Source organism: Bos mutus, chromosome 21 (genome assembly GCF_027580195.1).
Source record: "Bos mutus isolate GX-2022 chromosome 21, NWIPB_WYAK_1.1, whole genome shotgun sequence".
Classification (NCBI taxonomy): Eukaryota; Metazoa; Chordata; class Mammalia; order Artiodactyla; family Bovidae; genus Bos; species Bos mutus.
In genome coordinates, this window is record NC_091637.1 from 68,506,557 (window position 1) to 68,518,779 (window position 12,223).

A 12,223-nucleotide genomic window follows, 5' to 3' on the forward strand; every position below is an offset into this window, starting at 1 on the left:
CCTTTCTTAAACGTAACAATTAAAATACACTTTGAGGATTTTGTGTAACCTCTCAAAGCAAACGTGTGCGCTGAGCTGACTTGCATGGGAACCTCGAGGAGAGACAGAGTGGGCGCCGGTGTGCTGCACATGGTGACCACAACCGGCTCCCCCGAGGAAAGACCTGGCTCTGGGCTGCAGGCTCGGAACCGGACATGCCCCTGAGCAACACTGACCCTGTGGGGCTGGGAGGGAGAGTGAGGGCCGGTGGGTGGCTCCAGGTCCCAGGGTGTCGGGAACAGCAGGAGGGTCGTCTGTGGGCACCTGCCAACCAGAGGGGAGCCCAGACCACAGTCCTGAGGGGAACAGGGAGCGCCCGGAAGGGAGCGGGGCGCTGCAGCAACAACTCAGCACGGCTGCGCCTCCAGTCAGGCCTCGGGTCAAGGCTGGGAAGCCTGGAGTCCCCTTGGCTTGAGGGTCCTGCCCGCTCCCCAAGGCCGAGGAGGCCAACAGGGAGCAGACAGAGCCCTTGAGGGCTGGGTTAGGACCAGGCAGGGGTAGCTGCGAGGCAGCTCTGGGGAGAATCCACCTGCAGCAGCCCAGCCCGCTGAAGGGTGAGCACAGACCACACTCGCACACAGCCGTGGGGCCCAGCCAGCCCAACCCCGCACGCCCATCCCCACCCCGCACGCCGATACCTGCCCCGCAGAGCCCCGAGGGGCGGCGGCCCGTGTGCATCCAGTCCCTCTTCATCCTCTGCAGCAGCCTCAGGGCCGTCATGGACACCTCATGGTTCTTTTCGCCGAACTCCAGCAGATGGGCAAAGCGTGGGATGTACAGGCAGGGGTCTGCGGAAGACACGCACCTCAGCGTGGCCCTGGGGAGACGCGCCCCTCTGCCCCCCAGATGGGGCCTCTCTCGCCCGTCTGCCGCACAAGCTCCCGGGGCCCCTTTTCCCTGACATGAGCCCCCGGGACAGGCAGCCTCAGGAGCAGCTGAGGACACTGCAGCTGGTGGGCAGGACGGGCGTACCCTGCCACGTGAGGTGGGGCCAGGCCTGCGTGCTTGCTGCTCAAGGCCCGTGGGCTGCTTTGTGGGCATTCTGCGGATTTCCAGGGAGGCTGAGCAAATTCTTACACATTCATTTTCTGCATTTGCTCTTGTGGAGCAGCAGCTTAGGCCTTCTGCCTTCTCGTCTTTAAGAGTGTGTGTGCACCTCTTCAGTGAATGTCTCCCTCTTGCTAAGGGAGGCCAGCCTGGCTGGGCGGGATGGGAGCCACCGTACGCGCGCCCTCTCTGTGCTTACCAGCACCTTCCCCGCGCCGCTCTGGGCTCCAAGCGTCACAGAGCGAACAGAACCAGCTGAGCAACAAACCTGGCTAGCTGTCAGGCCTGCCACAGATAATGAGGAAACCATCCGGGGTTCTGTGACCGAGTCCTGGGCTGAGACCTCCTTTGGACACAATCATCAAGCAAGGCTGTGCTTCTCGGGGCATGGTGGAGGCCTGAGGAGCAGGCTCCAGGAGGGAGGCCCAGCAGAGAAGGGGCTGATCGGCTCCCCTCACGTGTCCGACAGCAGCGCAAGCAGCGGCGGCAGAGACCCCGGCCCTGACCAGTACCCAGCACCGTCCTCCTGGGCTCGGCTGCGTCTGTGAGGGCCCTGGGGGCGGCTCTGGCCCCGGGACCCTACAGGCAGCTCTTCCACCGTCAGCCGTGGCTCGCGGAAAGGACCGGGGAAGGCTTCTGAGGACGCAGACTGGCCGCCTGGAAGCAGCCCGGGTCCCGTAAGGCCCACGGGATCCAGGCAGGCCCTCTCTGCTCTGACGGCAAGACTGGCAGGAGCGGCACCTCCAGCCGATCCCGACAGCCAACAGTGCAGCCAGCAGCGCAGCAGAGCGAGCAAACAAGCAGGGGAGCCGCAGGGGACAAGGCGGAGCCCCGCAGGGGCGCTCTTCCGCACAGGCCTCCCCCATGCTTGCTGTACACCCGGGGCAGGGAGGCGCTGTCCCTGCGACGAGGAAGGGAGCCCGGCCAAGGGGAAGCAGCCGCCCCCCGGCCCTCGCCGTCCTCAACAGACCCTCAAAGCGCCCAACCTCCTCCTCCTGTCTGCCCAGTGAGGTTCCCCTCCACTGCCTGTAGGACCCACCCACGGCCAGCTGGCCACAGCTTGTCCTCTGCCACTCCCAAGTACACTTCCTTTGCTGATGAGAGAGCTGGCTGGTTTAGGCTGACAGCAGGCAGCTACGACCACTTAACCCCTTCAAAAGACACTGTGCAAGCAGCATGGCAGAGTCACGGGGTCTAGGCAGTCTGGAGCTTCACCCACTTCCACTGTGGGTATGTTGGTTTGGAGTTTTGGGGGTGATTTGATTATGGGAGAAAAACATATATCTTAGAAGTATAACTACTAACATTTGTAAATATTTTTTAATAAGAGAAAACATATCAGAACTGAGGATTAAATTACATGCATATTAAAAGATCTTATCTTGATTTGAGTACAACTTTGACACTGATTATTCCTAAAATAGAAAACCGTAAGCCTAAAAGTACTGGGAAAATTCAAGACAAATATGCCAGCAGCCTGGGGTAGGTGTGAAGTGGCTGGGGCATTTAATGTAGGGAAAAGAAGAAAAGCTGGGAGAAAATGAGAAGCCTCAAGTATAGATCACATGACAGAAGCTAAATTCCCTAGTGCTCAGACGCTCGGTCGTGTCCGGCTTTCTGTGGCCCAATGGACTGTAGTCCACCAGGCTCCTCTGTCCATGGGATTTTCCAAGCAATAATACTGGAGTGGGTTGCCATTTCCTACTCCAGAAATTCCCTAGTGGGCTTGGACAAAAACGCTAAATCCAGAATGCAGTGTTCATAAGAGGCAGCTACAAGTAATGCAAAAGGTCAAGATCAAAAGGCCATTCTGGGCCCCTGAAGCAGGGTCACCAGGAGGAGAAGGGCAGCTGTGAAGGGCACAGCAACACAGGACCCAAGGCAAGGGAGGTGCGCGGGCCAGGGCGAGGGTGTTATGAGGGAAAGGACCCAACATCTTAAAGGACACAGGACAGTCACACACCTGTAAGACACACGGACTCAGAAAGTACTAAATAAAGCAAAAACTGCTAGAAACAGACATTTCCACACTTGATGTAAGACTGTAACATAACCACAGTGATGTAGGATTTTTAACGCACGTCTCTCAGATTCCACAGCATGGCTAGTGGGGGAAACACCCAACGGGAAACCGGGGCCACCACGGGTTCAGCGCAACAGCTGACTCCTAAAGTCAACGCCGATGAAGAGCGCTCATCCTTTCCCAAAGTCTGCAGAAAAGTTTTAAAAACTGACCGTGTAGTAAAGAAACTCCCTGCTGCTGCTGCTGCTAAGTCGCTTCAGTTGTGTCCGACTCTGTGCGACCCCATAGATGGCAGCCTACTAGGCTCTGCCATCCCTGGGATTCTCCAGGCAAGAACACTGGAGTGGGTTGCCATTTCCTTCTCCAATGCGTGAAAGTGAAGTCGCTCAGTCGTGTCCGACTCCTAGCGACCCCATGTACTGCAGCCTAACAGGCTCCTCCGTCCGTGGGATTTGCCAGACAAGAGTACTGGAGTGGGTATATACATATATAAAACTGACTCATGCAGCTGTATACGCGAGTCACACAATACTGTAAATTAATGATACTTTGTTCCTTAACAGTATTAAACTTAAAAGAAAGTTAATTTAAAACCCCCCAGAGACTTCCTTGGTGGTCCAGTTGTTAAGACTACGTACTTCCAACTCAGGGGGATGCAGGGTTCAATCCCTGGTTGGGAAACTAAGCTCCCTTCTGCCAACTGGTGTGGAAAAACAGCAATGACAACAGACCATATAAATGCTGCAAAGAGGACTAAAAAATGGGAAACGGAAATACTTCTTCTAAATAAAAAATATAGGTAAAAAGCAGTAATAAAGTAATGAAAAAACAAATGTTACCTTCACCAGGAAAGAATTTCAGAAGATAAAACGGAAAACAGTATGGTGCTGGTACAAAGACAGATACACAGGAGCAGTGCCACAGAGCCTCTGATGAGGATGTCAAGACTGCACAATGGGGGCAGGGTCATGTCTTCAACGAATGGTGCTGGGAAAATCAGATACCCATAAACAACAGAAAAAAGGTGGACCTCCACCTCACACATCACATACAAGTATCAGCTCCAAACGGATTAAAGATCTAACCGTAGGACATGAAACCGTCAGTCTCCTGGAAGAAAAGAGAGGACGAGCATGATGTTGGAATGCAGACGACTTCCTGACCATGACAGCAAAAGAGAAAACAGACAGAAACAGGACTGGGACAAACCTAAGACCCTCCGTGAAGCAACGGAAACCGTTAACAGAGTGAAAAATGCAACGTACAAAACGAGAGAACGTATCTGCAAATCACGGACTTCTCTTGTGGCTCTGAGGTCAAAGAGTCCGTCTGCAATGCAGGAGACGTGGGTTCGATCTCTGGGTCGGGAAGATCCCCTTGAGGAAGGTATGTCAACCCGCTCCAGGGCTCTTTCCTGGAGAATCCCATGACAGAAGAGCCTGGGGCGCTGCAGTCCGTGGGGTCGCAACGAGTAGGACACGACTGAGCAAGTAAAGAGCAACAACAAGCCCGCATATCTCCAGAACAGGCAGAGAACGGGCAAGTCTAAGGAATGACAAAACCACCCGATTCAGAAACGGACCAAGCAGCCGGAGAGACTTTTCTGCAGAGGCCCAGAGAGAACCCAGCGCAGCTGACGGGCTGCACCACATCACCGACCACCAGGGGCTGGAGGCCCCCCGCGAGGCAGCGCCTCACTGCACGGTCAGGACGGCGGCCCGTGGGGTCGTCGCGGGGCCCCTCTCGACCCGCCCGCACCTGCCCCTGCCCAGGACCGCCCAGCGGTCCAGCGGACGGCACAGGCGCCGAGGCTGTGCGCGCGGCGGGCCTGATAGGGGCACGGCCCCCACTCCTGGGTCTTGCGCAGAGACTGGCCGCGCTCAGACCAGCGGCGCCCCTGCCCGCGCCCTCATCTCCAAGCCCGACCGCAAGGCCCGGTTCTAGCAAGTGCCCGCGCGGGGCGGGGCCAGGGGCACGTCGGCCGCGCGGGGCGGGGAGGGGCGGGGCCGCAGGCACGTCGGCCGCGCGGGGCGGGGCCGTGGCGCGACGTGACGCGCGGTGGCCGCGGCGGTGCGGGCTGAAGGCTCCGGCCCGGCGGGCGGGGCGGCCCGAGGGAGCAGGTCCCGCCGCCCCGGGCAGGCCGGGACCCCGCGCGCGCGGCCGCCGCGGCCCCATGCTGCTGCCCCTGGCCTGCCTGCACGGCCGAGTGGCGCAGTGCCTCACCGCGCTCCTGGTGCTCGCAGAGCCGCCCCCGAGGCCCCGGCGCGGCGCGAGGGCTCACGGCGCGCCGCTCCCGCGTGCGGAGGCCGCCCTGCCCGCGAAGATGGCCGCGGAGCTCTACGCGCCCGCCAGCGCCGCAGCCGCGGCCGCCGCCACCGCCACAGACATCGCCAACAGCAATGCCGCCGCCGCCGCCGCCGCCGCGGGCAGGAAGGGCCGGCCCAGCGCCCCGCTGCCCGCGCCGCCGCCGCCCGCGCCCGCGCCGCCGCCGCCCGACAACAACAACCCGGAGAGCCCCAACTGGCAGTCCTTCCACCCGACCTTGCGCGAGAGGTGAGCCCGGGCCCACCCGCCCCGCCCCGCCCGCGCGGCCTGAGCCCGAGTGTCCTGTGCCTCTGCCCTTTGCAGGAACGCGCTGATGTTCAACAACGAGCTCATGGCCGACGTGCACTTCGTCGTGGGGCCCCCGGGCGCGGCCCGGAGGGTGCCTGCCCACAAGGTTGGTAGAGGTTCGGCCCTGTGCGCTCCCAAAGGCGACCGGCCGCCTCCGGAGGATGGACGGTCGTCTTCTAGGGTGTGGCAGCCGCTGGGGGCAGGGAGGGCCCAGGGCTCAGGGCCGCGCTCTGCCTCTCTCGTCCACAGTATGTCTTGGCCGTGGGTAGCTCTGTCTTCTATGCCATGTTTTACGGCGACCTGGCAGAAGTCAAGTCAGAAATCCACATCCCCGACGTGGAACCTGCAGCTTTTCTCATCTTGTTGAAGTAAGTCTACCGCATGAGGGTGGGAGGATGGGGCGGTTCCTTGCTGTCTGGTTCTTCCAGCCAGCTGCCTGGAGCTTCCTGAAAGTCCACAAGGACAGATGGGCTCCTCTGCTGGGCCCTTGGTGCCCAGAGTGCCTGGTGCTGCCCATGACTCTGCCCCCATCCTGCCTAGGTACATGTACAGTGACGAGATTGACCTGGAAGCTGACACGGTGCTGGCTACCCTCTACGCTGCCAAGAAGTACATTGTCCCCGCCTTAGCAAAAGCCTGTGTCAACTTTCTGGAGACGAGTCTGGAAGCCAAAAATGCCTGTGTCCTGCTATCGCAGAGCCGACTGTTTGAGGAGCCCGAGCTGACCCAGCGCTGCTGGGAGGTCATCGACGCGCAGGCTGAGATGGCCCTGAGGTCCGAAGGCTTCTGTGAGATTGACTGGCAGACGCTGGAGATCATCGTCACACGGGAGGCCCTCAACACCAAGGAGGCCGTGGTTTTCGAAGCGGTCCTGAGCTGGGCGGAGGCCGAGTGCAAGAGGCAGGGCCTGCCCGCCACCCCTCGCAACAAGAGGCACGTGCTGGGGCCCGCCCTCTACCTGGTCCGGATTCCGACCATGACCCTGGAGGAGTTTGCTAATGGCGCCGCCCAGTCAGACATCCTGACACTGGAAGAGACCCACAACATCTTCCTGTGGTACACAGCGGCCAACAAGCCCCTCCTCGAGTTCCCCCTGACCAAGAGGAAGGGCCTCGCGCCCCAGAGGTGCCACCGCTTCCAGTCCTCTGCCTACCGCAGCAACCAGTGGCGCTACCGCGGGCGCTGCGACAGCATCCAGTTTGCCGTGGACAGGAGAGTCTTTGTCGCCGGGCTGGGCTTATACGGCTCTAGCTCTGGGAAAGCCGAGTACAGCGTGAAGATCGAACTCAAGCGGCTGGGGGTGGTCCTAGCGCAGAACCTGACCAAGTTTGTCTCTGACGGCTCTAGCAACACCTTCTCAGTCTGGTTTGAACACCCCGTGCAGGTGGAGCAGGACACGTTCTACACGGCCAGCGCTGTCCTGGATGGCAGTGAGCTCAGCTACTTTGGGCAGGAGGGCATGACGGAGGTACAGTGCGGCAAGGTGACCTTCCAGTTCCAGTGCTCCTCCGACAGCACCAATGGGACCGGGGTCCAGGGCGGGCAGATCCCCGAGCTCATCTTCTACGCCTGAGGCGCCCGGGGGCCAGCCACGCTGTGAGGGGTGAGCCCTGTCTCTGCAGCCAGCAAGGGACCGAGAGTGCAGGGAGGCAGGGGGCACTCTGCTCTGGCCGGGCTGCCCTTGCGGCCTGTCTCCTGTGTGTGGTTAGCCAGAGCCTGGGGTGTGACGCGGATGCCCCCCTCCCCAGCCAGAGCCTTGGTCCCTGAGCCGTGGCTGTCGGGCCGGCCTCACAGGCACCTCCTGTACAGTGGGGTGTGCATCTCAGGTGGAGGGCGGGTTTGGGGGTGCAAGGCAGGCCCCAGGTTCCCCTCAGTGTCGCCTCCCACCTGCTGTGAGGGCTCTGCCTTCTCTCTTGTCCTCTTGGATTCTATTCTAAGTGGTTCTGAGCTTAAGACCTTATCTTCAAATCCAAAACGGGAAAAGTCACTTCCAGTAGTTCACCTATTTAAGTGGATTTTCATAATAAAGTTTTAACAAAACAAGAACCACACACACGTGAATGACTGCAGGTCTCACGGGCCTGACGGCACAAACAGGTCAGCAAGCAGTCCCACGGACCCACCTGCCCGGGGTGTGCCCTCTGCTGGCAGCTGGGCCTCCACCCAGGAGGGTTTGCTTTCTGGACTGCAGCCAGACTACCCTGGAGAAAGGCATCAGGTCGTGTCTGCCTTCCAAACTGTCACTCGCCGCTCAAAGTCATCCCGTCTGGCTCTGATGTGGGGGCGGAAGCGGGGTTGGTTCTCTGCAGGGCTCGGGGCTCCAGCCCCCAAGAGCAGACCTGCCACCTCAGGGTCACGGGCAGCCTGTGGGCTCAGGCAGGCCCCTCGGGCCTCTTGCCTCTGTGCTCCTGTGCCACAAACTCCAGGCCAGTTACTTTGTCCTTGGAAAACCTCCGCTTGATCCCAGAGGGATGCGCCGTGTGTCTCAGCACAAGCATACAGCCCCGTCAGAGGAGGATGCCCGACCTAGTGGATCTCCGCCCCGGCCCCAGGGGACATCCTGGGCGGGTGGGGGGGTGGGGGGGGTGGGGGTTGGGGGGGTGGGGGGGGTAGGGAGGCAGAACTACAGCGTCTGCCCACCCCCCAGGGCTCTGCATGCTACATCCTTAGTACAAGAAAATGTGCTTCTAGACACCCGTGGGCAACGGAGCAGTCCCTCCAGCCGACGGTAAAAGCGGTCCCCGTGGTGAAGCTCCCGTATAGGCCCACCCTGACGGAAAGGCTGGTGGTCCGCGGGAGCCTTGCCGTCCACGAGGCCCTTGTTACAGGGGTCCCACTCGCACCTGCCGGGGACTGACCGCGGCATTCTGCTTTCATGGGAGGCGGGTTCCAGGCGCCAGTGGCCCCCCTGCGGGTCCTCATCCCGCGTACCGCCCTCCCGCCCCACGGGCCCCACGGTACCTATGGCGGGCGCGTTGATGCAGAGCTCTCTCGCCAGGAGGAGGAATGTCTTGCCCAGCACGTAAACGTTCACCTGTCATAAAGAAATGCGGCTCAGGACAGCCCTCGGCAGCGGCAGCGGGAGCGCGCGTGCGCCTCCATCAGCAGCGAGCGGCCCTGCTGGCCCCACGGCAGCCTGGGGCGCCCCCACCCCTCGTCCAGGTGGTTCTTTAAGACTCACGGTCTCAGTGGCAGCTGACTTTGCTGAGAAGGAAAGCTGCCTGCAGGACAGCTGACTCAGCAGAATTCTCCAGAGCCCAAGGCGCCGGGACAGTGGGGCCCAGGCCACCCCTCCACCCACTCCCCAGGGCATCCTTGTCGCGTCCCCACAGGGCGTGGCGGTGGGTCTGCAGACCTGAGTGCCCTGCCTGCTCACCCCTCGAGGGCCAAGCCCTGCCCAGGCCCATGCCGGGTGTCTCACCATCCCAGCTTGAGGGGACAGAGCCCCCCGTCTCCCACCTGTCCACCCCAGTCCCCTACAGGACCTGGGCCTCGCCGAGCGCTGGCTCTGACCCTCCGCTCTGACTCCCTAGAGGGCCCCCTCCCCCGATCAAGTCTAGCCTGTGGGCCCCTTGGCCAGCCCCCAGGAGGATGCCAGGCACAGTGCTGAGGTGGCCGAATGAGGGCCTGGCGGGCCTCCCGTCACAGGGCCCGCGGACAGCACACACAGGCGCCTGGAGTGGGGCACTGAGCCCTCTTAGGAGAGGCGATCGGGGTCCCTGTGGGCACCAGTCGGGCCCAGACCACCCTGCTCACCCCACTGGCAGCTACTCTCTGCCCTCGTCTGACCCCACCCAAAGGGCTGTGGCTCCCAGAGGGGCCTCCTGAGGGCACCCTGCCCAGGCCGGACTCCAGCGTGTTGGTGCATCCCTCTGCCGGGTCCCTGCCTTGCTGACCGCCGCCTCCCCTCGGGCTGGGACGGGGCTGACCAGCCAGTGTCCGTCCCCACGCTCCCTGCAGCACGTCCCTGACACTGCCCGCCCGTCACAGCCCTGCACCCGGTCCCACGACCCAGGCAGATGAAGCCTGAGTGCTGTAGGAAAGGGTGCCCTGAACAGCGCACCCTTCAAGCGGAAGATCAGGTTTTTAAAAGGACACGCGTGTAAAACGTGTGGTTATTGTCAGAGGTGCTCACTGCCATCAGTATTCTTTACAAGTCAAGACACTGACACTTTGAGTGTAACTTCTGAGTCTGCAGCTGGCTGTGGGTGGCCCCAGGTCCGTCTCACTATGAGGGGGTGGGGAGGGACAAAGGGACCTCCTCTCAGGATCCTCAGGGCACAGCAGTTGCCCCCGGCTCCTGCCAGCGGCCGTCAGCTGTGAGCTCAGCCAGGGAGGTGCTCGCCTGGGCATGTATGAGAGTGTGGATGACCGAGTCCTGAGCCTTCCCGCACATCCACTGAGCGGTCAGCCCTGGGCAGTGGGAGCCCTCTGGGCAGGACCTCCCTCGACATGTGCGCACGATGCCCACAGTTAAGTGCAGACACGTCCCGAGCATGCTAAGCCTGTCCCGGCCTCACACCCTGGAAGGGCCGGGCTCACGGCTGCCAGGTCCCTCCTACCTTCCTGGTGCTCAGGCTGGGTTCCGCTCAGGACAAAGGGCCCGAGGCCCACCCTCCCCCTGAGGTGTGCGAACTGTGTGGGTGCAGCCTGCACGCACGGGGTCCCGCTGGCCCTGACCCAGCCCAGGGGAGGGGAGCACTGCTCCGTCACCTCTCACCCCAGCTCTGACTGTCCCGCTCCCCAAGGTGTGAAGCAGGAAGCACCGGGATACCTCCCTCTACCTTCCAAGTGGCGCCCAAGTGCTTCCGGAGTGCTGTCCTGAGGCATCGCCAGGAAGGAAACCTGGCCACGTGGACTTGCCCTGACCACAGTAAGTGGAGAACTGGATTTTCATGGTTCCAGGGATTCTTTCCAGGGTGACCCCAGAACGTTTCAGCAGGGCTGCTGAGAAATGCCGTTTATACAGGTAGTCTCTGAGGTCAGTGCAGGCCTGCCTGCCTGCCCTGGGACTGCTGAAGGCCCAGCCCTGGGCCAGCTTCCTTTGGGAGCGGGGGGATCCCTGGGCACTTTGCGTGCATCCTCACACCGGTCATATCTGCTTTCCCTGACATAGTAAGGAAAAGTTAGTTTCTTTCCAAGTCCTCAGTGGCGAGACCCACCGAGCCCAAACTCACCCAGCGCCATAACCAGGGCACGTGCAGACCACAGTGGCCCCAACCTGGAGGTGGCCCCTCCCCATGAGCATCCCATCCACACGGGTATCCCCGTTGGTGGTCTTGCTGTTACCATCAGTCATTTGGAAATGAGGAACCCAGAAAGCAAGTTTCTCTAAATAGACTGCAAGTATTAACATAAGCTGTTACACTGTTTAAATGTACACGTGAGTCCATTTTGTTCTTTGAAGAACGTCCCTCGCCTTGGACAGAGGTCACCTGGGCCTCTCCTGTGGTTCTACAACCAGCCCCTGGGACGCCACCACCCCCTACCCATTCCGTTTGCCAGTTTCCAAACTGAGACCCAGGCCCTCCGCGTCCTTCGCCTGTGGACCCTCCCAGCCGGGGCGGGCGGGGCCTGAGCAGGGCTGGGGCGGGGGGGTTCATCTACCTGGAGCAGGTCGCTGAGGTCGAGGAGCATGTCTGCGTGGGAGTCAAGGAGAAACCAGCAGGCCCACAGGCGCCGGCCGCCGCACGGTCCCCGGGAGGCAGACCCTGGCTGTAGATCCAGGCTCCACACGGGACGGCGATCCAGAGTGGGCAGCCACGCTGCGGGCAGCAGTGAGTCTCCACCAGGACGGGGGCGGGGCTGGGGCAGGCGAGGGGTACAACATGGCCCCCGGAGCACAACCGCCTGTGCGGGCAGCCTCCGCATCTGCACGGGCCCTGCCCTGCCTGCCCCACGAGCACGGCCACACTCGCGACGGTGCCCCGCGAGCACCCACCGAGCGCCTGCTGGGCACCAGGCAGGGGGGCAGACACACACACACTCGGGACCCCCGGGTGGCCGGCAGGCACTGCCACGGTCCTGGTCCCCAGGGGACAGCTGTGGGGACTCTGGCATAGGCCCAGTCCTCACTGTCAGTACATGAGCAAGGAGTAATCAGAAAATGCCCTAAGTGAGTCAAAACCTAGCCAGCCACACACACAGAACTATATACAAGACATGAGCCCCTGAGAAAAGCAGCTCGTCGAATGAAGTGAATTTAGTGTTGTTCATGCTGAGGCTTTGAGAAGTAACTGAGAAAGTATCTGGTGACGCTGAACCAGAGCCCGGAGCGGGCGTCCAGAGGGAAAGAGGGACGGAAGCCCCGAAGCCACAGCCTCATTCCAACAGGCAGCAAGCTCTGAGCGTGACCGCCAAGGTCCTTGAATAAAAGGCACCTTGTTCCTCAGTCTCTGAAGACAGGCCCTTCATCGGGGAGCGCAGCGAGACAAGTAAGACTGCAGTGCAGACCAACACTGGTGAGAACTTTGAAAACAAAACAAGTGAAATCACAAGAAA

General features: G+C 61.2%; 2 protein-coding genes across 9 annotated transcripts in view; one reads left to right on the forward strand and one right to left on the reverse strand.

Annotated features, from left to right (window-relative positions):
• BRF1 (BRF1 general transcription factor IIIB subunit) overlaps nt 1-12,223 on the reverse strand; it is a 52,136-nt gene that overhangs the window by 12,732 nt on the left and 27,181 nt on the right. For 3 of the 8 annotated variants that reach the window (XM_070358099.1, XM_070358106.1, XM_070358100.1), the window contains 3 exons: nt 11,330-11,361; nt 8,684-8,756; nt 678-827 (listed from right to left, as the gene is read on the reverse strand). In XM_070358099.1, coding sequence (XP_070214200.1) covers nt 678-827; nt 8,684-8,756; nt 11,330-11,361 — 255 coding nt within the window. The other 5 variants (XM_070358105.1, XM_070358102.1, XM_070358103.1 and 2 more) reach the window with 5 other exon arrangements.
• On the forward strand, nt 5,140-7,773 carry BTBD6 (BTB domain containing 6). Its single transcript, XM_005910049.3, has 4 exons — nt 5,140-5,662; nt 5,738-5,828; nt 5,972-6,090; nt 6,263-7,773. Exons 1-4 carry the CDS (start codon nt 5,283-5,285, stop codon nt 7,293-7,295), a joined length of 1,623 nt encoding a protein of 540 aa, XP_005910111.2. The 5' UTR covers nt 5,140-5,282; the 3' UTR covers nt 7,296-7,773.